Source organism: Kogia breviceps, chromosome 10, assembly GCF_026419965.1.
Source record: "Kogia breviceps isolate mKogBre1 chromosome 10, mKogBre1 haplotype 1, whole genome shotgun sequence".
Lineage (NCBI taxonomy): Eukaryota > Metazoa > Chordata > Mammalia > Artiodactyla > Physeteridae > Kogia > Kogia breviceps.
In genome coordinates, this window is record NC_081319.1 from 84,692,695 (window position 1) to 84,717,653 (window position 24,959).

At 51.3% G+C, this 24,959-nt stretch overlaps 2 protein-coding genes across 8 annotated transcripts; both read left to right on the forward strand.

Annotated features, from left to right (window-relative positions):
• Positions 1-53: 53 nt before the first annotated feature.
• On the forward strand, positions 54-14,209 carry CCHCR1 (coiled-coil alpha-helical rod protein 1). Of its 7 annotated transcripts, XM_067006514.1 has the most exons (19): positions 162-298; positions 654-808; positions 1,341-1,407; positions 1,486-1,699; positions 3,460-3,763; positions 6,248-6,411; positions 6,528-6,663; positions 6,861-6,971; positions 7,185-7,334; positions 7,785-7,895; positions 8,115-8,221; positions 10,874-10,986; positions 11,167-11,212; positions 11,372-11,508; positions 11,637-11,825; positions 11,924-12,025; positions 13,306-13,457; positions 13,555-13,726; positions 13,946-14,209. In XM_067006514.1, exons 3-19 carry the CDS (start codon positions 1,392-1,394, stop codon positions 14,053-14,055), a joined length of 2,334 nt encoding a protein of 777 aa, XP_066862615.1. In that variant the 5' UTR covers positions 162-298; positions 654-808; positions 1,341-1,391; the 3' UTR covers positions 14,056-14,209. The 7 variants fall into 7 exon arrangements, with proteins under 7 accessions (XP_058931168.1, XP_058931167.1, XP_066862616.1 ...); XM_059075185.2 differs by lacking the exon at positions 654-808 and having other exon boundaries at positions 54-298; XM_059075184.2 differs by lacking the exon at positions 654-808 and having other exon boundaries at positions 141-298; positions 1,275-1,407.
• Positions 14,210-14,551: 342 nt separating this feature from the next.
• On the forward strand, positions 14,552-17,335 carry PSORS1C2 (psoriasis susceptibility 1 candidate 2). Its single transcript, XM_067006520.1, has 3 exons — positions 14,552-14,564; positions 16,224-16,340; positions 16,978-17,335. The coding sequence occupies exons 2-3, from the start codon at positions 16,291-16,293 to the stop codon at positions 17,333-17,335; spliced, it is 408 nt and encodes a 135-aa protein (XP_066862621.1). The 5' UTR covers positions 14,552-14,564; positions 16,224-16,290.
• The last annotated feature ends 7,624 nt before the right edge of the window (positions 17,336-24,959 follow it).

Consider the following 24,959-nt stretch of genomic DNA (forward strand, 5'->3'; position numbering starts at 1 on the left):
GTCCCCGATCTCCCGCCTTCCGCTTTTTCTGATTAGTTCACAAGTTTTCCCGGGTTCCCGGAGTTGGGCGGAGCTGCCAGGGCGCGGAGGTGCCCCCAACGCCTTAATTGGGCCAGGCTTTAGACACTCCTGCGCCTGCGTGCACCTCTTCTCCTCCTTCCGGGGTGGTAGCCTTGTAGGCTTTAGAGCGTCCCGCCAACCTGCCCGCTTTGCGCAGGCGCGGTCAGGGGCCGAGGCCGCGCCCGGGAGCTAGGTGTAGGGGGTGTGGCCAAGGGGCTGAGGGGGTCTCTCACGTCGGGTAAGGGGCGTTCGGGAAGAGTCGGTTGGGGGCGGGACGGGGCTGAGAGGGGGTACAGGGGTGGGTTCAGGGATCCATAGGGTGGAGGGGTGCCAAGGGCAGGGTAAAGGAACAAGTGAGGTGGTCAAACAGCCTTAGAGCTCAGCGTTCAACAGGGGGAAGACTCACATCTGGGGGAGAGGAGGGAGGGAGAGCGGGCTATTGGGAGATGAGAGAGTGAGGAGGGGCCAGAATAATTTCTTCAGGATAAAAGCAAATTAGGATGTAGGGAGGGATAGGAATCCCAGATTGGGGGGAAAATAGATGAATTTGGGTGGGAGGGTGGGGAGATCTTAAAGACCCCTCTCTGCTCTAGGACTCTGGAGAGGTGGATGGGTGACAGGAATGGACGCTGAGGAGACAATAGAGAGAAACTGAGAGGAAGGTTGCTGGAAGGGTTTGGATGCGACGTCAGGAAGCTGGCTTTTCTGCCAAGGGGTCTAGGCCGCCTGGATTCCCCGGGGGTCCTGGGTAGGCGTCCTGCCCTACATGTGGCCACATTCATCAGGGGCCAGGCATTGGGCCAGCGCTTTGATAGGGAAGGACCCAGGAGTCATGGCTTGGTGGTGTCTGGATGGGCTTCCGCAAGGCCTTGGTGAGCCATGGAGAGAACTCTGGAGATTGGGCTCACAGCCTCTGCACTGCATACCTCCTTTCTCACTTCCATCCAGGAAAGGCAGAGACTGTAGAAACTTAAGGAGGAGGGTAAAGGCACTGCCCAGAATTCTAAAAGTATGAGTAAAACCAGAGCCTCTCTCAGCCTGTCTCAGTAAATTCTCTCCATCTCATGGCTGTTGCCACAGTCCTATCAGGAACCAGATAGAGACAAGCAAGTGATCTTCGGGTATTTCCTACTTCTTTTGGGAAGTTGGATAAGAGGAGCTAAGAGTCAGGTGGACCTGGCTGTTATTTAAGGATTATGACTTTGTTATTGTAGGGGCTGTCTCTTTGGAACGTGGCCTGAAAATTGAATTGGAGTGTCCTTGTTTCTCCTATTGTCCAGGGGAGCATAGATGGCTGGACACAGACTCTAGAGACTTCAAATAGTGTGGAAATGTTTCAACCTTCAGGTCAGTGGGACCTGGCAAGGGGGCTGGTGATTATGTCTCCCTGGGAAACTGACCATCTTTGTCCTTATGATTCTTCAGGTTCCACTGGGCTGATTCCCCCATCCCACTTCCAAGTTCGGCCCCTTCCAACTCTGCCAAGAATGGCTCCCACGTGGGTCTCAGACATTCCCCTGGTTCAGCCCCCAGCCCATCAAGATGTCTTAGAGAGGCGGCCAGATAACCAGAGACCTCAAGTGACCATGTGGGAACAGGAAGTTTCTGGCAAAGGGCAGGAGCCAGGGTGGAGAGGCAGGTACAGATCTAATGTTGCTGTTTTCTTGGGCTTGCTTGCCAGTGGCCCTTCTTCCCTGAAATAGATTCCTTACCCAATTTCAGCCCTTAGTTCCATGATTTATTCATTTTTATATAAGCAGTTGTTGTTGCCTACAATGCATAAATAATAGCAGTTTGCTAGATGCTAGGGACAAGGATAACAAAAATGAGTAAGAGAGATCCTGATATCAAGGAATTTTATTTTATTTTTGATAATTTTTTAAAATGAATTTATCTATTTATTATTTTATTTTTGGCTGCGTTGGCCTTTGTTGCTGCACACATGCTTTCTCTAGTTGCAGTGAGTGGGGGCTACTCTTCATTGCGGTGTGTGGGCTTCTCATTGCAGTGTCTTCTCGTTGCGGAGCATGGCTGTAGGTGCGTGGGCTCAGTAGTTGTGGCTCATGGGCTCTAGAACACAGGCTCAGTAGTTGTGGCACACGGGCTTAGTTGCTCTGCGGCATGTGGGATCTTCCTGGAGCAGGGCTCGAAACCCGTGTCCCCTGCCTTAGCAGGCGGATTCTTAACCACTGCGCCACTAGGGAAGCCCCTATCAAAGAATTTTAAATCCTAAAGGAAGAGATAGGTTGACCCACAGCTGATTGTATTAAGCGTAGTATAAGGCAGGCTGAAGAAGTATGGGCTGGGAGTACAGACCGTGTGCTGTGGTAGTGTAGATTCATTCTGATAGAGCTGACCATGCCATCTGTCAATTTGTTGTCTGTGAAAATTCTTATTCTTGTTGTTTCATGTGTGTCTTTTCCCAAATGTACTGGAATATCATCCTGCCATTTTGTTCTTGAGTGGATTGCAGGTGAGTCTACCTTGGACCCCATCAAAGGGAAAGGAGCATAATGATGAAACGGCAGCATTGGAATGAGTGTCAGGAGACAGAGACTCTTTGTGACTAATTTGGCCACCAGCTAGGGGTCCTTTGGCCAGTCACCTCATTTCTCTAGGCTACAGATTTCTGTCACTTGAAAAAGCTGCTGGGGAATTCCCTAGCGGTCCAGTGGTTAGGACTCTGCTTTCACTGCCAAGGGCACAGGTTCAGTCCCTGGTCAGGGAGCTAAGATCCTGCATGCTGCATGGTGCGGCCAAAAAAAATTAAAATTAAAAAAATAAAATGCGTGGTTCTGGGCCTCAGTGAGGAGCTGTGTCAAGAGCCATGTTATAAGCTGGTTTCAACTTTATGTGACGCCAGTAGACTGTGCTTTCCAACGGTTGGGACTGTGTAATTTATTGAGGTACTTCACTCTCAGTCTTCTCATGTGGTGTACCTAACACTCAATAAATGATTTTAACTAGTGCCTGGCCTCACCATATTGATACTCGTTGCCATGACCTCTCTTTCCACCTCCATCAAACTTTTCCTTGCCCTTAAATCAGAATTCAGAAATCTCTGAGTGTCCTTCCAGCTTCTCCAGTTTAGAATGTGCGGCCTAATGATGTGCACATCTGATGTTTAACACATCTGTCTGTATATTGTCCTCGAGAGAGGTCATGTTCCATGAACTCAGCTAGCCTTTAGGTCCTGTGGGCCCAGATATGCTTAGTAGGGCTGTCGTCAATGATGATGGTGACGGAAATGCAGAGATCCCCATGGCCCAGCTTCATCCCCTGCCATCTCCCCATATGGGAGCATAGGGATCCTCTCCTCCTTCTCCTGTCTCCATTTATGCCTTGGCCACCCTCCCAGCACCAGAGACAGGTCTCACTTGTGTTAACCTGTCTTTGAAGGTCCGTGGAGCTGGCGGGGTCGCAGGCCCTGAGCCAGCAGGCTGAGCTGATCTCTAGGCAGCTGCGAGAGCTGCGGCGGCTCGAGGAGGAGGTCCAGGTGTTGCGGGAGACCTCGCTGCAGCAGAAGATGAGGCTGGAGGCCCAGGCCATGGAGCTGGAGGCACTGGCACGGGCAGAGAAGGCTGGCCGCGCTGAGGCCGAGGGCCTGCGTGCTGCCCTGGCTGGGGCTGAGGTTGTCCGGAAGAACCTGGAAGAAGGGAGCCAGCGGGAGCTGGAGGAGGTTCAGAGGCTGCACCAAGAGCAGGTGAATGTGGGCCTAGTAAGGGTTCAGCTGCACAGTGGTGAGCTGGGCAGGAGCTCCCCAGCAAAGAGCAGGCATTGCAGAAAAGGGTGATGAGATGTTTGCTGAAGGTGAAAGAAACAGGTGACCTGGAAAGAGGGAGAACTTGGATGTGTTGGTCTTATTCAGATTGCCCTTTTCCGCCAGGACTCAGGGGACCTCCCACCGCTTGAAGCCCTCCTTCCTCTTCCAGTAGGAAGTAGTTTGTCTTTCTACTTTACTCTAGGTACCCAGTTCATCTGGGAACACTGTGGGAGGGAGAGTGAGGGAGGTGGGAGTGGAGTCCTAAGGTGGACTGGGAAGGGGCGATGATTCAGTCAGCAAGCATTTATCTGTGCTTACTCTTTGCCATCCCTGAGACAAGAGCCGGGACACTGGGGTGAGCAAATCAGCCACCTCTCTGCCCTTGTGGGTGGAGCTGACAGCCTAGTGGGGGATACACACATTCAATGCTTAATTTAATTCTAATTAATTAACTGCAATTGGGAAAAGAGCCATGGAGGAGAAGGACAAAGGAGCCCTGACTGGTCTGGGAGTTTGGGAAGACCACCCTAACCAGTCGACATGTTAGGAAATGAAACCATAAAGATATTGGAAGAAAATATGGGTGAATTCCTTTATAACCTGGGAATGGGGAAGCCTTTCTACCTGTGAATCAAAATCCAGAGCCATTAAAGAAAAGATTGAAATATTGACTTCATAATACCAAACTTAGGAATGACAAAATAAAAATAAAATTAAAGGGTAAGTGATAAACTATAGAAGAATATTTCCAGGTCATATCACAAGAAAAAGCTAATATCCCTACTATATAAAGTGTGCCTAGAAATCAAGAAGAGAGAGACAGCAGTCCAGGCAGAAAATGGAGAGAGGAGATGGTTCAAAGAAAAATATAAAGAGCCTTTAGATTCATGAAAGATGCTTAATGATAAGTTGACATTTGTGTTAAATAGGAGTGGGTGGGCTTCCCTGGTGCCACAGTGGTTGGGAGTCCGTCTGCCAGTGCAGGGGACAAGGGTTCGAGCCCTGGTCTGGGAGGATCCCACATGCTGCGGAGCAGCTGGGCCCGTGCGCCACAGCTACTGAGCCTGCACTCTGGAGCCCGCGTGCCACAACTGCTGAGGCCCACGCGCCTCGAGCCCATGCTCTGCAGTGGGAGGGGCCACCACAATGAGAGGCCCGTGTGCAGTGGCGAGGAGTGGCCCCCACCGGCCACAGCTGGAGGGGGCCCACGCACGGCAACGAAGACCCAATGCAGCTATAAATAAATACATTAAATAAAATAAAAAAATAGGAGTTGGCTGGTGGGCAGGCATGTGGGGAGGTGATGGGGGCTGGTGTGACACTTGGCTGCAAGTAGATGTGAACGGGAGGGGGCCAGAGGGGCCTGAGTGCAGGCTATGAGAGGGGCTCTGGGTGTTGGGGTGGAGTGTGAGGCCTTGGGCCTGTTCAAATTTATACTTTACCTTAAGAATAATGGGTAACCGCTGAAAGGTTTTAACAGGGAAATGACAAGATCAGATTTATATTTTATGTGTAAAAGGACCAGTTTTGTGATTCGTGTCCAGAAAGCTCACAGTAACTATGGTGTAGAGAAAGGGCTAGAGGCGGGCAGACTGGAAGTGAGGGCAGCCACTTCCCTTCCTTCACCGGCCGAACCATGACTCCTTCAGCGTATCTGACCCTTAACCACTGTCGGTGGTGCTGTGAGAAAAGGACAAGCTCCCTGCCTTCCTAGGGCTTTCTTCTGGATGCGGGGAAGCAGACAGTAAGCACATGCAGAAGCAGGATCATTTCATAATGATGAGAAGTGCGGGAAGGGCATGAACAGGTGATGGGACAGCGCAGGTGCTGGGTAGGGAGTAGCGGTCCGGGGAGGCCTTCCCCGCGAGGCGGCATCACTGGGATCTGAGGAGCTGTGGGAAGCCAAGCCTCCAGGTAGACTCTGAGGTGGGAAAGAGCAGACTTGTTGGGGGGACAGTGGGAGAGCACTGTGGCTGGTGCAGAGCGGGCAGGGGGAGAAACAGGACAGAGCTCAGAGAAGCAGGCAGAGGCCAAGGTGCGACAGGTTTCACAGGCCCAGGGAAGAAGCCGCTCTGAACTCTGTGGTAAGCCACGGGAGGCTTCTAAGACCTGTCAGGAGATGGTTGCCATTGTCCAGGCCAGAGATGAGGGTGGATTACCTCAGGTTGGTGGCACTGGATATGGAGAGAAGTGACAGTGTTTTGGTGGGAGACCTGACAGGAACTGCTGGTGGATTGGAGGGTGATGGGGAGTGAGGCACCAAAGATAGTCTCTGTTTTGCTGTGCACAGTTGGGTGATTTCTTGGGTGCTTGTCCAAGGTCACAGAAAGTGGGAGTGAAGGGCAGGGCCAAAGCAGAGGGAGGATTTGGAAAGCCCAGGTGTGGGCGATCTGGCCCCTGCTGAGCCCTCCCTTCTCTCCATAGCTCTCCTCCCTGACACAGGCTCACCGGGAGGCTCTTTCCAGTTTGACTGGCGAAGCTGGGGGCCTGCAGAAGTCTCTGAGTAGTCTGGAAGCCAGGAGATCAGGAGAAGCTGAGGAGCTGGCTGCGGCCCAGAGGGAGGCTGAGCTGCTGCGGAAGCAGCTGAGGTGAGTGGGCGGGTGGGCGACCGAAGGGCAGTTGGTCTGGCATTCGGTGGGTTGGTGGGTGGGCTGGGTCTCCAGGGTGCCCCCTGATGGCTACCCTGCTCCCACCCCAACCTTAGGAAGACCCAAGAGGATTTGGAGGCTCAGGTGACCTTGGTTGAGAACCTAAGGAGGTACGTGGGGGAGCAGGTCCCTCCCGAGGTCCACAGTCAGATGTGGGAATCAGAGCGACAGGAGCTTCTAGAAACAGTGCAGGTGAGAGCGTGCTGGGCATGGGGTGGGACATGAGGGCTCAGGTCCTGGGCGAGGGGGCCCTGGAGAAGAGCACAGTCCCCGGGAGAGAAGGCAGTGCTGTCAAGGAGCACACAGACTGGCCGCCGCCTGAGGGCCACTGGGAGACGCGGCAAGAGGTAGCTGTCCTTTCTCTCTCCCCCCGCCGACCCCACCCAAAGCACCTGCGGGAGGACCGGGCCGGCCTGCACACCACCACGGAGCTGCTGCAGGTGCGCGTGCAGAGCCTCACGCACATCCTCTGCATGCAGGAGGAGGAGCTGGCCCGGAGGGTAGGCCCCTGGCCCAGGCCCCTCGCCCCCAGGTGCCCCCTGTGTATGGGAGGGGTTGGTGTGCCGCTCCTAGAACGTGCCCGCATCTTGCTTCCCCTGAACACCACTTCTTGCTGTGGCTCCTGATGCCTGGGCAGGACAGAAGAAATAAAACCCACCTCCTTCCTCTGCTCCCCCAGGAGCCCACACTCTCCCCACTTCCTCCACCCTCAGGTTCAGCCTTCAGACTGCCTGGAGCCCGAGTTCACCAAGAAGTGCCAGTCGCTACTGAAGCGCTGGCGGGAGAAGGTGTTTGCCCTTATGGTGCAGCTGAAGGCCCAGGAGCTGGAGCACAGAGAATGCGTGGAGCAGCTGAAGGGACAGGTCGCCTGGCACCCTCTTTCTCCCCATGCTCTCCCCCAGCTCTCTGCTCCTTACAGGAGGGGTGGCATTTATTCACCAAATACTTGGGTGGTTCCCACATGCTGGCAGCACAGCCCTGAGCAAAGGCTGACAAGGACCTGCTCTCATGAGGCTTACATTCTGTGAGGTGGGCTGGTCTCCCCCAGAAGGTGACAGTGTCCAAGGATGGGTGGGTGGCATGGGCAGAGGCTGGCCACGGGTCCTGGTGGGTCGGTCACAGGGTGGTTCCTTAAGGTGTGGACACGGGGAACACGCTTCTGGAAGGAAACCTGGACCCAGACTCCATTCTTAGGAACCCAGGCTTACTGTCTCCATGTGTGGCCTTCTTTCAGAGACCCCTGCACCTGCCCCTTCCTTCCCAGCGCCTCCCCTGCAGCTTTGGCTCTAGACCTGCCTCCTCTGCTCCCCCAGGTGGCAGAGCTCCAGGAGAGAGTTGAAACCCAGTGCCAGGAGCAGGCCATCTTGCAGCGCTCCCTGCAGGACAAAGCTGCAGAGGTGGAGGTAGAGCGGATGGGTGCCAAGGTCAGTGTCTGAGATGGGCAGAGGCTGAGGGAGGGCAGGGAAACCCCAGGGAGGGGGACACTTTTGGTTTGTTTTGGCTGTACCATGTGGCACGCGGGATCTTAGTTCCCCGAACCAGGGATCAAACCCGTGTCCCCTGCAGTGGAAGCGAGCAGTCTTAACCACTGGACCTCCAGGGAAGTCCTGAGGGGACCATTTTCTTTACCATATCCTTCCTAGGCCCTGCAGACAGAGCTGAGCCGCACTCAGGAGGCCCGGGGCCGGGAGCAGCAGCAGACAGCCACAGCAGAAGAGCAGCTGAAGCTTGTGGCCAATGCTGTCAGCAGGTATCTGGGGATGGAGGGTGGGTGGAGTAGCATTTCTTCTTTCCTGGGCATCTCGGAGTTTAAGAGCCTCAGGCAAGAAGGGCTAGAAAGCTGGCGGTGTGGAGGATGCGGGGCTGGAGGTATGTAGCCCTGTAAAATATTTGTGTTTGTTTTCTCCTGGGGCAACCCCCCTCCACATCGACAGCAGGGTCACTTGTTATGACTCCCACCCACTGCGTGTTTGGCTGGAGATGAGGTATTACTAACTTCCTTTTGCAGTTAGTAACGCTTGAGCTAAATAGAGAAGCACCTAGGAGGGTCTCCACTCAGAACTGTTCGAGGATGGGGAATGTGGACACTTAAATCTTTCTTCCCTTCCTCCTTTCTCTCTTTCTACCTTTCTTTTTTTTTTTTTGTGGCAACTCTGTGTTGAGCAAGTCTATTGGTGCCATTTTTTTTCCAACAGCATTGTTTTAAAATTAATGCTGTTTTTAAATGTTTAGTTGTTTTTTCAGACGTAATGGTATTGCACACTTAGTGGACTACAGTATAGCATAAACATAACTTTTATATGCACTGGGAACCCAGAAAATTCGTGTGACTCGCTTTATTGAAGTTCCCCTCCCCACTTATTTATTTATTTATTTGATTATTTTGTTAACATCTTTTTTGGAGTATAATTGCTTTACAATGGTGTGTTAGTTTCTGCTATATAACACAGTGAATGAGCTATACATATACATATATCCCCATATGTCTTCCCTCTTGCGTCTCCCTCCCACCCTTCCTATCCCACCCCTCTAGGTGGTCACAAAGCACCAAGCTTATCTCCCTGTGCTGTGCGGCTGCTTCCCACTAGCTATTTATTTTACATTTGATAGTATATATAAGTCCATGCCACTCTCTCACTTCGCCCCAGCTTACCCTTCCCCGTCCCTGCCAGTTTCCTTTTTAATCAGTTGCAAGCCTGTCTCTCATACCAACTTCCTAGGTGTTTCCTTCACAGCTATTGTTAGATAACCTTTAGAAAGACCTCTAAGGAGAAGCACAGGTTTCTTTGCACAGGTAACAATCCCTCCTCGGTTTTGGACATGGGGACACGGAGGTGGTCTGAGGAGAGCTCTCAGCACAGTGCCGGCCTTATTGTCTGCATTCTGTAAATGTTCACTTTTACCATGAGGCTCTTCTAGATGGATCATGTAACAGTTTTGGCTTAGAAAAATTGTGATGCAGGGTGGGTCCTTGCCTATCGTCCCTTTCTGTTGGATTTGTACCTTGAGGACTAATTTAACCAAAAAAAAAATTTCATGAAAAATTTCAAGCGTGCATGGCATTAGAGATACTAGTTTTGATGAACTACTGCCCAGATTCAATCCATTGCATGTGCCTCCTACCTCCAGGAAGACAGAAGGATACACTGTGGACAGGGTTTTACTTTGATACCAGGACATTACTGAAATGGTCCTTGCTAATGATTTATTGCCAAAAAGTCCACGTGGCCAAAAACAACCCAAGCTCGGATTGTTGCCAGGTTTGTTAGTCTCTTGGTGGCTTGGAGATCCTGTTAGGAAAAGGCTTTCATAAGAGCCACAGTAGGTGTTGGAAGCACCCGCTCAAACAGTTTTCAGATAAAAGTGATCTCGGCTGTGCTGCTAGGGATACAGCCTTCAACCTTTGTCGTCTGCTTGTTTTCCCCCTGGGTGCTGCATAGGCCCTCCTCCCAGGGGACGCCTTTAGACTTCTCAACTTCCATGAGCCATGTTGATCCTGCTTTGGGCACAGCCAGCTGATAAAGCATGTGGACCTGGCCTTTGTTGGTATCAGGGACTTGTTAGAGAGGCTAACTTTGATCTCTGATACATAATAGTGATCAAAAAGCAGATCATGAGAAATAAGCTTAGCACATTGCTTGAAAAGATGTACAATCATTTAATGCCTTCTTGGGGCAAACTGATGGAAGCTATGGGCTTTGTTCCATAGAAGAATGCACATAAGTTCATACACCCCAAACGTGGCATATGGCGGCAGGAGACTCCCCAAACCTGGAGACACACCTGGAGGCCTGAGGTGCAAAAGTCTAAAAGCTAGAGATAAGCCTGCTTTAGGGCAACTTGTTTTAGCCCCCATAGAATCAATATTACTGAACCCTTTACTTTGTGATGGCATCTGAATCCAGATAAGGTGCGACCCCATGAACATGATTATTGTTTTTACCGTAGCGTTGTTTTTAAAGACACCGATTGCAAGGATGCAAATGAGAAGCTTATGTAGGTTTTGGGACCAGGAATAGCTGCACCTTTTTTTTTTTTTGTCTGGGCCACGCAGCATGCGGGATCTTAGTTCCCCGACCAGGGATCAAACCCACACCCCCTGCAGTGGAAGTACAGAGACTTAACCACTGGACCACCAGGGAAGTCCCTAGCTGTGCTTTTCTTCTGAGCAACTGCATCATTTTTATTTGACAATCACTAAGGGGCTTAAGCTTTCAGTTTTCTTTCACGACTGGCAGGGCACAGAGTTGGGGCCCCTGCTCTTGGCTTCAGCTTCTCTTGCCCTTGCTCTGATTTCCCCTTCCCTGCTTTCCCCACATACATAGCAATACAGGATAGAGGGAATCAAGTCCTTTTGGAAATAAGATGGGGTTGAAGGGTCATGACTTTGTGTCTTCTCCAGCTTTCAGACCTGCCTCCAGAGCACCATGGAGGAGGTGAAGCGGGCCGCAGCCCGGCTGCCCAGCCTCAGCAGCCGAGTCAGCTATGCCGTCCGCAAGGTCCACACCATTCGGGGTGGGTAGGGCAACTGCCAGATGCGTCCTGCCCTTCCCGCTGCCCCACCAGCTCTCTCATCCTACACCCACCCTGCTGCCACCCTGCTGCCTCCTCCTTACCAGTCCGGGCATCTCCCGTTTTCTCTCTTCTCCTCCACAAGCTCACCTCTCTGTTGGCTCTCTGCCTTTTCTTCCCCAGGCCTGATGGCTCGAAAACTGGCCCTTGCTCAGCTGCGCCAGGAGAGGTGAAGTTTGGGCCACGTTGAGGTGGATCAGGGGCAGGAGTGGGGCTTTAAGGTGTTGGTTGCTGGGACCCAAAAAAGCGAGGATGGAGGAAGGATGGGGGCTTAGGGGTCAGGCAGCTGGGTGATTCCCCCCATCTCTGTTTCCCTTCCCTGTCTCAGCTGCCCCCAACCCCCACCAGCCATGGATATGAGCCTGGAGTTGGAGCAGCTGCGGGAGGAACGGAACCGTCTGGACGCAGAACTGCAGCTGAGCGCCCACATCATCCAGCAGGAGGTGGGCCGGGCCCGGGAGCAAGGTACACCTGGTCCTCAAGTCACTGAGCTTGAGCCGGGGCCAGAGTCTGAATCTGGGGGATGAAGAGGAAGAGGGAAGAGCTGGGGTCTAGGGGATGGAGAAGCCCGAGTGGGCACCACATCTTCCCAGGGGAGGCAGAGCGGCAGAAGCTGAGCGGAGTGGCCCAGCAGCTGGAGCACGAGCTGCAGCGCACGCAGGAGTCCCTGGCCAGCTTGGGGCTGCAGCTGGAGGCGGCTCGCCAGGGCCAGCAGGAGAGCACGGCGGAGGCCGCCAGTCTCCGGCAGGAGCTGACCCAGCAGCAGGAGATCTACGGGCAAGGTGTGCAGGAGGGGGCATGGGCAGACCCGTGGTGGGGGGTGGGGGTGGGAACTATGAACCAAGGCTCCCCTGACACCCCACGTGTGCCTCCACCCCAGCGCTGCAGGAGAAGGTGGCCGAAGTGGAGACTCGACTGCGGGAGCAGCTCTCAGAATCAGAAAGGAGACTGAACGAGGCTCGCAGGGAACACACCAAGGCCGGTGAGATTGGCTGGGGTGGACATGGGTTTTCAGAAAGAAGGAAGTGTTGAGGCATGAGGTTATTTTAGAAACTTTATTTTTAAAGCTTTTTTGAAGTGTGCGAGTCATGAAGTTATCAAGGAAGATGAATTCGCAGGTGGTAAACACCCCTATATAGCCAGCACTCAGATCAAGGACTTGACCAGCCCTGGATCCCCTGCAGCCCCTCCCAGTCACCCCCGTCTGCAAAGGCAGTCTAACATCTCATACCAACGATTACCCCCAACTTTTTTTTTTTTTTTTTTTTTTTTTTTGCGGTACGTGGGCCTCTCACTGTTGTGGCCTCTCCCGTTGCGGAGCACAGACTCTGGACATGCAGGCTCAGTGAGTGGCCATGGCTCACGGGCCCAGCCGCTCCACGGCATGTGGGATCTTCCCGGACTGGGGCATGAACCCGTGTCCCCTGCATCGGCAGGCGGACTCTCAACCACTGTGCCACCAGGGAAGCCCTACCCCCAACTTTTTATTGGGAAAAATTTCAAACATCTAGCCAAGTGAAAAGAATCATGTAATGGATACTCATATACCTTCTCTGGTTAGAAGCAGCAGTTAATAACCTTTGGTCACATTTCCTATCTATCTGTATATATACACATTGATATATAAACGTTTTGGGGGGAATTATTTTTATTTTTTTTATTTTTTTAGTTTACATTTTATTTTATTTATTTATTTTTTTTAACATCTTTATTGGAGTATAATTGTTTTACAATAGTGTGTTAGTTTTCCCTCTACAACAAACTAAATCAGTTATACATACACACATGCTCCCACATCTCCTCCCTCTTGCATCACCCTCTCTCCCACCCTCCCTATCCCACCCCCACAGGCGGTCATGGGGGGAATTATTGAAAGTAAGTTGCAAACATCCTGACTGTTCAGCTGCATCTCCCACAAATAGGGTATTTTCCTCTGTCACCTCAATACCATTGTCACTCTTTAAGAAAATGAACATGAATTGCACAAAATCTGATATCCAGTCCCTATTCAGATTTCCCCTGCAGGACTCTGGGAAGCTTCAGTGATGGGGGAGGTACTTTGGGTTTGCAGATTCATAGGATCCTAGAGCATCAGACTCCCCTCTGTACGGGAGACTGAAAGCCACAGTGTCAGTGGCTCACCTGAGTCACAGAGCTGGGGACCCAGTGTTCCTGCTCATCCTTCCAGGCTTGTTTTCACGGTGCCTCATGGCCTCTAGGCTGCCCAACACCCGTCCCCTCTGTGGCCTGGCTTTCCCGTAGTGGTATCACTGCGTCAGATCCAGCGCAAAGCCACCCGGGAAAAGGAGCGGAACCAGGAGCTGCGGCGCCTGCAGGATGAGGCCCGAAAGGAGGAGGGACAGCGGCTGACCCAGCGCCTAAAGGAGCTGGAGAGAGACAAGAACCTCATGCTGGTAGGAGGCTGAGAGGGGCTCTTCTCAGGGAGCAGGGCTGTGGAAAGGGGAGGGGACTCTGCCTGGGCTTGGTGGCGTTTAACCATCTCCTTCCCAGGCCACCTTGCAGCAAGAGGGTCTCCTCTCCCGTTACAAGCAGCAGCGATTGTTGGCAGTTCTTCCTTCCCCATCGGGTAAGGGGTTACCTGTGGAGTCCAGCCCCAGGCCCTCAGAGTCTTCAGCGCCTGCACCTCCAGCAGCGGCCCTATGCACCAAGGAGTCCATCAAAGGTAAGGGACAGATGGCTGGGGACTTCAGGCATCTCTTCTCCAGGCACTCTGCAATGCATGAGCCTTGTTCTCTGTGACCCCTGGAGGCCCACAGCCTCTCTTATTCACACCCACCTTGGTTATGAGGGATCCTTCTCCCTCATAACCCTCACATCCTGTGGCGTGACTGTGACAGCCTTCTCTTGTCCACCTCCTGTCCCTTGGGGTCTTCTTTCCCAGGATCCCTTTCTGTCCTGCTCGATGACTTGCAGGGCCTGAGTGAGGCCATTTCCAAAGAGGAAGCTATTTGTGAAGGAGACAGCCAGACCTCTTCTTCTGTCTGCCTCTGAGCAGCTGCGAGGACCGGAAGGATGAGGATGGAGGAGGAGTGGGTTGGGGAGGGCGTCCAGCCCAGCTCCCTTCCCATCCAGCTGCCCTCGGGGACACCAGCCACCAAGATGTTGTTAATTCTCCCGTGGCTCAATAAAGATGACTACAGTAGGAGCCATTGTTTGGACAGTTGTCTCTGGGAATATAAGGAAATTTTCTCCCTGCAGCCTCTCTTGTCTGGGAAATGTGAGAAGTGGTCCCCCACACACCTCTTACTCTAGATGATTCCTTTTTCGAAACCCCTTTCCTAGGCTTCCCAGGAAGTTTTTGGAGAAGGTCCAGGTTTCTTTTTATTCTCAACTTTTGTTTTAAAACTACCTCTGGAAGGTGATCAGTGCCAGGAATGAAGCAGATAAAACATTCACATGTCCGACAGGAATCGCAGATCCAGGCAGCATCCTGCCCCGGAGGCCACTGTGGTGGGCTTGACGGGTGGGTCCCTGCTCCCATGGCATTTACAGTCCGGTGGGTAAGTGCTATGAATATGAAGAGAAAAAAGAAATGACAGTGATGTGATAGAAACTGGCTGTGTGGGGAGGGGCAGCATTAGATGGGGGGACAGGCAAGGCCTCTCTCAGGAGGGAGGTGGTGCTGAGGCCTGAGTGAGGTGAGGCGCAGGCTGCGCAGCCCCCTGGGAGGAGCACAAGGGCGGCCACAGGGTGGGCAGGTGCGGAGGCTGGAGGGAGCCCGAGGATGCTGCAGGGAGAGGCCAGGCCTGCTGGAGCTTGGATTTTACTCTAAATCAGTAGAAAGTCCTTAGAGTACTTTTAAAACGGGACAGCCACACGATTTGACTTACTTTTTTTTTTTTTTTGGCGGTACGTGGGCCTCTCACTGCTGTGGCCTCTCCCGTTGCGGAGCACAGGCTCCGGATGCGCAGGCTCAGCGGGCCATGGCTCACGGGCCCAGATGCTCTGTGGCATGTGGGATCTTCCCAGACCAGGGCTCGAATCCGTGTCCCCTGCATTGGCAGGCGGATTCTTAACCACTGCGCCACCAGGGAAGCCCATAACTTAACCTTTTTAAGAGATCTGTTGGCTGGCTGTGGAGGATGGGTTTGGGGTGTGGCCACGGGATGAAGAGAGAGGAATGAAGTCCTCAAAAGTGAGCCATGAGGGACAGTGGTGTCCCTTACTGCGGGGGAGCATACCTGGTGGGGGCCAACCCAGGGAGGAAGTGAGTTCTGTTTTGGACACGTTACTTCTGAGAGGCTCGTGAGATGTCCAGGCAGAGGAGTCCTTGCTGAGGAAAAGTTCTAGGGGGATCTCTGAAGGACTCAGACCAGACAGACTGACAACTGAAGGAGGAGGGGAGAGAAGGGGTGGACACAGAGTTCACACCAAGGATAAGGGGAGAGGGGCTCAAGGGGCAGTGAGGAGGATTCCAGAGGGAGGAGAAAGGCTGAGATGCCAGGGGGAGCTGAGGCAACTTCTTCCCGAGCCTCTGGTGTGACTGATGGAAACAGCCCTGGGGTGGGGAGAAGGAATCAGGATGTCCTTGTACTTTCTCCTTCACCTGCAGTCACCCCAGGTAGCTCCTGGATGAAATTCTCAGATGTCACTGCTTGGGAGGCCCCCTTCATGCCTGGAGAAGGCATATGCTGGGAAGTGGAAGTTCCAGCAAGGGCTGAGCCCCATGGAGAGCGTTCACACTGGGATCGGGGGGAGGCTCGGCGTACTAGCTGAGACCGTTCTAGCTGTGTCCCAGCTGTTCAAGGGAACACCCCCTGTCCTCCCCCCAATTGCCACCCCCTGCCCGGCATCCTGCCTCCCAGCCCCTGTGATTACACTGCTTCCCCACGCCTGGTCTGCTCCCATTCCTTGTCTTCCAATGACCTTGAGGGATTAGAGGTAGAAGTCCCTGTTACTAGGGGGCTGCTGCAGGGTGTGTATGAAGGGAGGACATGAAAACAATGGTGGGGTGACCAAGGTCTGGGTCATCAATAAAGCCTGGGTGGCTGGGTCCTGAGCTGGGGGACTAAAATGAGGGACGCCACCATCAGAGGTTACACATTAGCCATGGCCTTCCAAGTGGGTTTGACCAGTTAGGTTCGGATGTGATTCCTTGTGTGACTGGGCCGGTCCCTCCCCAGAGATTGGCCTCCTCTTCCCCCTCCTCCCCTATAAAGCCTCTTGGGGTTACCAAGCACCCAGACTAAGCTGACCCCTGACTTTGGGGACCAGGAGACAGGCAAGATGCTCAACTGGAAGCTCCTGGGGATCCTGGTCCTTTGCCTGTTTTGCCGGAGGTGAGCTGGGAATAGAGGCCCGGAGTGTGATTTGGGGTGATGGGGGACGGTAAAGATGAGGCAAGGGTGAGATGGATGCATAGGGATAGGGAGATCCTGGGAATTCACATGAGGGGAAGAGTTAAGGGGATGGAGGTGATGCGGGAAGGTGCATTTTAGCACAGAATAAATGTTTTGCTGGTTTGGGTGTAGCTCCATGTGGCGATTTAGATCAGCATTCAGGTGTGGGGCGAGTGTTCTTCAGAGCTGAGGTCCGTGTTAAGGGGGTGGAGGTCATCTTAGAGATGGGGTCTGGGTGCCACGCGGGGCCAGGGTGTAGACAGCTTTGGGACTGCAGACACATATAGTGGCCCTGCCAGTGGGGTGTCCCAACCAGGGTTGGATGAAGCTTATGTGGGGGGAGCAGGGGATCCTGTCCATTTAAAGTTGGTCCAGTCAATAGTTCAAGACAGAGTTTCATGTCATTTTAAGACCACTTTGGTATTTTGTGAATGTGTGAGAGTTACTTTTGAGTTTTGTTTGTGGGATCAGCTCAGGCTGTGGTCCATCACAGAGAGGTGATGCTCCCTGGGTCTGTAGCTACGGGGAGAGGGGGGGTCCTCACACCCTCTTATATTTCTCCTTCCTCCTCTACAGGCATCTCAGGCAGCGGAGACCATCCATCTCCCTCATCCACAGAGCCCTCAGAGGAGGAGGGCCCCCCAACATTGCCTCAGGGCCCCCCAATCCCTGGTGACCCCTGGCCAGGGGTACCCCCTCTCTTTGAGGACCTTCCACCTCCAGGCCCCAGTCATCCCTGGAGAGACCTGCCTGAATCTGGAGTCTGGCCTTCTGTACCCCCTAGAACTGATCCCCCTCAACCTCCTCAGCCTGATGACACCTGGCCAGCAGGACCCCAGCCTCCAGAAAACCCCTGGCCACCTGCCTCCAAGGTGGGCCACGGATCTCAGGAGGAGCCAGATCTTGACCCACCCCAGGAAGAGTACAGATAATGGATCCCCCAGAGGCATCCTGGGCCTCTGCCCTCAAGCCCATCTTTACCCTCTGATTTCCCTTGAATTCTCCCCAATTTAGCCTAACTCCTTAATTCCTTTCCTCATTCCTTCAGTTTTATCCTGAACCCGGAAGTGTTGTTCTCAAAATTTTCTGTCCCCCCTTGAGATCGGTATTTAGCCCCCGCCAACCCCCTTCTTTTTCCTCTGACAGCCAAAGTGAACACCCCTACCTCCTCTCCAGTCCTCTCCCCTCCCACCGCCTCTTCCCCACCCCTGGGACTCTCCGGGCAGGGCTGGCAGCACTGTGTTCTCTGCTGCCACCTGGTGGCCGCCAGCTGGGAACTACCAGGAGACCATGGTGCTTCCATGAAATGGAAAAACAAAAAACCATGTTTTCTAATTTTGACTCTAGGCTGCGTCTTTGCCAATGAGCAGGACTTTGAACATTCAGATGCCCTCATAACAGCCATGGACCTAAAGAGCTCTGGAAGTCATCTGAGTTCCTGTCTTGCCCATATGCATAGGGATGTGGAACGCAGCCAGTGGAGGTTTGGAAATGCAACTATCAGAGTTACAAGGACATTCAGACCCACATTTCTCCCATTCTGGGATCCCTATTTTGGAGAATGAGAAACCAAGTTAAGTCTCTCTTTAATAGCTTATGGTTTGCATACCTCTGGCTGAACATGAAAACTCTCCCAGGGGGATGTGGGCCAGGAGTATGTTTTAAGGGGATCAATTTCCAGAAGCATGTGTGTCCCTTCCTAAAATGAATCTGCCTGAGAACTGTGTTCTCCTTTTCCACATGCCTCCATTAACCAGTGACCCTTCTCTCACTAGACAGAGGAAGGCCGAGCTCTCTCGTCCACCCTGAACTGAACTTGGGTGCTCTTCCTGGAGTTACCAAATGAAGTCAATGGAAAATAAAAATCAGCCCTTACCATCTCATGAAGAGATGAATTTTTAGTAGAAGTTTACTTTTCTGTTTAACCATTATCAATATTTGTAGTTTTGATCAACTGTATCTTTTAATAATTGTAATTATAAACCCAGGGCAGAATAATGGGTTTTTTTTTTTTAGAATAATGGTTTTTAATATAGTCTTATGGTCACAGGAAATAAATTCCAATTTATTGATGTGTACATATTTTTGTTATAGAGATATACAATAAAAGACTTTCCAAAAAGACACTAAAATACAAAAAAAGGTGATACAGTGAAAACAATATTTCATTAGGACCAAACTCTATAGGGAAAATGAGATGGATAAAGGAATTAAAAAGAAAAATAAATGAGGTAAATTTGCTGACTGGCTAATGGACTTGTTCACTTATTAAAAGGGTGTTAATGAATCTGAAAGGGCTATGGTGTTATATTCCATCTACTACATTTAAAAGAGTGATATGACTTTCTAAATATATAAGTATTTACATTCCCAGAAAGTATACCCTTTGCAGTATTTAAACTGAAGATTACAAATGTTAGTTGTTGACTTTAAAATGTGTAAGGGTTACATAGTTTCCCCAAATTATTTAAGGGTGTATTTGAGCAGGAAAGTTGGAAGGGCAGGAGCCCAGGGATCCCAGTGGCCTGATGTCAATCAAGTGGCTGGCCAGGGTGGGGTTGAAGAGGGCCTAAAAGAAATGACGGTTCCCTGACATTAAAATCCACCGCTTTAGGACCCAGTTTGCTTACATGGTAACTCCCATCAAAACCTATATGTGATCGGTTTGAAAAACACAAAATGAAATAAAACAAAACAAACAAAAAGCCCCCTAAGTTTAGAGTTTGGAAATAATCTTAGAATAGGTGTGAATTGTAGGTGTGAGCCTGTAATTTAATAGGCCTCAAAGTGGACTAGATTCACTCATTCATTCAATCATTATCTCATACCCTCAATATGTCCTGCAATGTCAGGTACCACGGGGGACTATAACGAATAAAAATATACAGTTCCCATTCTCAGGAAGCTTAAAATTAGGCCGGGGGAGACAGGATTTACATGCAAAGTTAAATGACAATATCACAGGCTGTAAGGGTGCATTAACTAAATAACTACATGAGTAAACATCACAGTAATAGCCTTGGCAGTAAACGCCACGAATGCAAAAGAGTCACGCACGGGGAGCTGGAGTAGTCAGGAGAGGCTTCCTGGAGGCCCCGAGCGAGCGGGGGCGCGACAGGAAAGCAGGCTGTGTGACCCTGGCCGGAGGACCAGCCAGGAAGGGGCGGGCCAGGGGCTGCAGGAGCAGGAGCAGGCGCAGAAGCTGCCCCCCCACCCCCACCCCGCCGCAGCCCCACGCCCTCTTGCCTCAGGACTGGCCCTGAGCCTGCGCCCAGGTGTGTGCTGTTACAGCTCCCTGGAATGGCCTTCCTCTCCCCAGCCAGTTGTATTTATCTTCCGCAACACCTCTCCCGCGCTGTTCCCCACCCTCACCTGTACCCCTGCCTCGTGGCACCTTGTTCAGCGGTGCAGCTGTGCCTGGGACAGAACTCACATGGCAATGTTTATTCCCATCTCCCCTCCCCTACTAGGCTCCGAACCTCTTGGAGGCAGAGACTGTTTTCTGCGCATTTCTTCTCCAACCCCATCACCATTTGGTACCTACATTTTGGTACCCAGCAGCTGTGCAGGAAGTGCTGGAAGCACCTGGAAACGTTTCTCCCCCACATCCTCCTTCCCTCCCCTTCCCCACCCCAACCCGGAGCCCTTATTGGGTGATGGAGAAATATGGGCGTCTTCTGAGCCCCAGTTGCCCTCTATGAGACTTTGCTTGGTTCCACACAGTTGCTTGGCCTCCTTCCCTTCCTGGTCCCACTTCCCCACTCCCTTCCCCTCCTCCCCACCCTTATAACTTTTGAATAAATCCCTTTTACTTGAATTTTTGTCTCAGGATCTGCTTCTGGAACATCCAAACTAAGACACAACGAACAGTTTGCTATAAACCCTTGCAGCTGCTTTTTATTGCGCATGTGCAATAGGGGTACTGTTGCCCAAGGCATACAGAGTAAGCTCTCACTTAATTTGCACAATAACCCTATTGTTATCACCATTTCTCAGAGGAGAGAAACCAAGGCCTGGAGATGTACAGTGACTCATGCAAGGTCATACGGAGAAAAGTGGCAAAACTGGGATCTGAACTGAGGCCTGTCCTGATTTTAATTACATTATCCCATCTCTTTGTTCATCTGTGTAAATCTGACACGGAATACAGTGCCTGGGCCTGCATGGACACTGAATATGTTGTATTAGGGTTCTCCACAGAAACAAAACCAATAGAATATACATGGAGATTTATTATACGAATTGGCTGAGAATGCCCACGATCTGCCGTCTGCAAACTGGAGAACCAGGAAAACCAGAGCAATTTAATCCCAGTCCGAAGGCCTGAGAACCATGGGAGCCGATGGTTTTAAGTCCCAGTATGAGTGCAAAGGCCCAAGAATCAGAGGACTGATAGGGTAAATCCCAGTCTGAGTCCAAAGACCAAGAACCAGCAGTGCCGAAGTCCAAGGGCAGGAGAAGATGGGTGTCCCAGCTCAAACAGAGAGCAGATCTGCCCTTCCTCCACCTTTTTGTTCTGTTCCGCCCTCACAGGTTGGATGGTGCCCACCCACATTGGTGAGGGTGATCTTCTTAACACTACCTACTGATTCAAACGCTAATCTCTTCCAGAAACACCCTCACAGGCACACCTGAATGTAAGGTTTCACCAGGTCTCTGGGCATTCTTTAGCCCAGTCAAACTGACACATAAAATTAACCATCACATACATGTTTTATGAGTGGCTGAATTCATTAATGAATGGTGAGTTTGGGCAACAGATCAAAATGTTTAGAGTGAAGGAGATATATATCTATATCTATAGATATATATTTTTATTTTGGCCTCATCATGAGGCTTGTGGGATCTCAGTTCCTCAACCAGGGATTGAACCCAGGCTGTGGCAGTCAAAACCCAGAATCCTAACCACTAGGCCATTAGGGAACTCCCAGAGTGAAGAGTTTATAACCTGGAGAAGAAAGAAATGTTGCGGAACAAGTAGGTTGGGGGGAATTAGAGAAGGTCTTGGTGCCTGGCTCAGGAGCTCATATCTGAAAGTCTTTCTCCTTGGATAGAACTGTGTTCTTTGTGGGGAGGCACACATAACCAGTCTGGTGTACTGTGGCAGGGAGGTATGGGATAGAAGGCAAGAAGGAAGTCTGGATTCCTCAAACTGGCCCTCCCTCAGCAACTTCTCAAGCCAGTGCAATGGAGTTTGTTGGGAATGGAAAGAGAAAAACATTCTTAAAGGAGAGAGAAAGTGAGGGAAAGAACTGAGTCCCTGATGTAACCCAGGAAAGGATCTCATGCTCTTTGCATCATTTCCACATTATGTTGGTTTCCACGTCTTTCTCCCCTTGTAAAGTATGAGCTTCTTGAGGGCAGGGATTGTGCCTTGTCTGTCTTTGTATGCCTTACTTCTCTCCTAGTACTTGGCCCACAAGGTGTTGAATAAAGCAAATTATTAACCCCATTTTACAGATGAGGAAACTACTGTTGACAGAGGTAACTCACCTTCCAAGACAACACAAGTGCCAAAGTCAAAACTGGATGTATGGGGCTTCCCTGGTGGCGCAATGATTGAGAGTCCGCCTGCCGATGCAGGGAACACGGGTTTGTGCCCCGGTCTGGGAAGATCCCACATGCCGCGGAGCAGCTGGACCCGTGAGCCATGGCCGCTGAGCCTGCGCGTCCGGAGCCTGTGCTCCGCAACGGGAGAGGCCGCAACAGTGAGAGGCCCGCGTACCGCAAAAAAAAAAAAAAAAACCAAACCAAAAAACTGGATGTAAGTTCCAAACCAACTCTTCCCAGTTTGACATAACAGGTGGATGAGTGGGAGAGGGAAGGGAAAGCAAGAAGTAAATGGAGATTTTAATACCAATTAATAGGCAGCAGATATTGGTAGCTAAAAATGCTGTGTTTATTATCTGGGAGGAGGCTGAGTGGGACTGGATGGTATGGAATATTAACACAGGCGAACCCACTCTGCCAGCTTATCCATTTAGATTAGACAATGCTGATTCTTCCCCATCTGCCTTGGCTGACCTCACCTAAGAGTGTCTGCGGTGGGGACACTATTGCATCTTATGTCAACATGGAGTCATAGAAGAAAATAATAGAATAGGATCTCTAATAGATTTAGAGAACAATGGCTCAGTACCTTGGACATGGCCGGTAGTCAATAAATGCTTAGCCGATAAGAGAAAAGAACCTTGAACTGGTATCTTGGTATAATCTAATTATAGAAGCTGAGTTACCTTGAGAAAGCATTGGGCACAGCCCTCAGCCTTTGGGCAGGCGAATAATGTCTTTGGACTACACAGAAGAGTTGGTTGTCTGCTCTCCTTTGAAGATCTCTAGGTAGGGAAACTCCAAACCACTCATTTGTTTATCTATTTGCCCATATAATGGTCATTTATTGAGCATCTACTGTGTGGGGTGCTAGGTGATGGTGACAATCGCAGGGAGAAGTTTCAGTCCTCCCTGCCCTCGAGGAGCTCTGTGTCGAGAGAGGAAACAAAGATGTATTAATAAATCATGACAATAAAATGTGATAAAAGTTAAATTAGGGAGGGGCACACCCTAAGGTACAAGCCCAGGAGGGAAGTGCTAACTCCTCTGCCAATTTCATGTTTCAAACTCATCTGAGGGCCCTCAGGAAAATTCAGGCCAGGCTGCTTGCCCAAGTGGTCCATTCATTATCTATTCTTTCTCTCATTATTAACTGAGTTCCCTCCGTGAGCCAGGCAGCACTAAAGCTGTGGAAACAGCGGTGAGTCAGAAAGGGGGGCCCCACCCTCCCGAGGCTTACCTTCTAATGGTGGAAGTGAACAACAAGCAGATGCATACAGGTTGTATGTAATAGGCCATCATGTCCTGATAAGAGCTATGAAGAAAAAGAAGGCAAGAGGAAGGACATAGCGAATGATATGGTCCATGACTGTGGGGATGGAGGGCTACAGTTTTAAATAGAAAAGTCAGAGAGGGCTTCTGAGAAGGTGGCAGGTCACAAGGACTGAATGAAATGAGAGACTGAGCCAGGTCATGTAATGATCCAGGGAGAAGAGGGAAAGCTAGCTGTGTGTAGCCTACAGCATCAGTATACCAGGTAAAGTCCCCAGCTACTGGAAGTGGGCATCATCTTAACACCCTGAACTTGTGTCTGCAGCTCCAAAGGATAAGTAATAATTTCTGGGCTTCCCTGGTGGCTCAGTGGTTGAGAATCCGCCTGCCGATGCAGGGGACACGGGTTCCTGTCCCGGTCCGGGAGGATCCCACATGCCACGGAGCGGCTGGGACCGTGAGCCATGGCCGCTGAGCCTGTGCGTCTGGAGCCTGTGCTCTGCAATGGGAGAGGCCATAACAGTGAGAGGCCCGCGTACCACTAAAAAAAAAAAAAAAAATAATGATAATTTTAAAAAATAATAATAATTCTGTCTCCTAGGAGCATTGAGAGAATCAAGATAAATCCTGCACGTGCAGATGTTTATGATGAGCTGATTGTTCCACACTGTCGAGGAGGAGTCTGTCCTTCTCTGGTTCTAGGCCTGGGCCCCAGAGAACAGAACTGGACGTGGGACGCCCACCTCTCCAGTAGGATTCTGTGTTTACTGATGTGTTACCTGTGTGTGTGGGTGATGCATCAGGCACCAGGGGCACACTGTGGGGTGAGAGAAGCTCCCTGCCCACGAAGAGCTCTCAGCCAGAGGGATTCGGACAGTCTGGGAGGAGAGAGGATGGGTCCCTGCAGATCCCACCCCTGGAAACAGTGAGGGCCACAGCCTGCCTAGAAGTCCCTCCTGGGACAAGTCCTTCCAGCCTCTCCTGAAAGCACATTCAGACTCTGCCTCAGTCCACGTTTTCACCCTTTCCTGCTGGATCAGGAGGGAGCTGGATCTCTAATTCTGGGTGACCAAAAACAATAAAATGCATGAATAGCAACAGTGGAAAGAATGACTGTTTAATAGCTGAGTGTAATGAGCAGACAGGGAGTGCTGGTTTCCCTAGCACTCGCTCCACAGAACAGAGAAGAGGAAAACTATTATTGTTACTCTGAGAGCTAATCACAGCCTCCATATTCACCTCCTCACAAGACAGGAGGGCTGGTGGCCAAATCAGATGTGGCTTAAACAGAGGTATGAAGTCTTGGACTCTAGGAGCATGACCGTCACTCAGCTGACTCCCTGCTGCTTGCAGGAGGGCAGGAGGAGGAAGGGAAAAGAACGGGGGTTGGGGGGACACATAGCCTGGTGGGCAGAGCCCCTGCCTGCTAAGTTTTTCCTCTACGGGATTCACCGGCTGAGGATGCTCCTTGTTCTGGCCCTGATCTTCACTCCCATGTCCCTGCTGTGGTACCCGGGTCCTTTGGAGGGTGCAAGCGGGGTTGCTAAGAGGGTGAAAACAGGGCCAGGAAGAGCAAAAGTAGACGCTCCCCAGGCCAAGTTCCAGGAGGTCAGTCCTAGAGGAGATAGTGATGGACCAGGGAGCTGAGGGGGAGAAGCAGGAAGGGTGTAGCTGAGTATGGACCACACCATGAAATATATTTTGAGGGAGTAGATGTATTTTGATGGGGTGGAG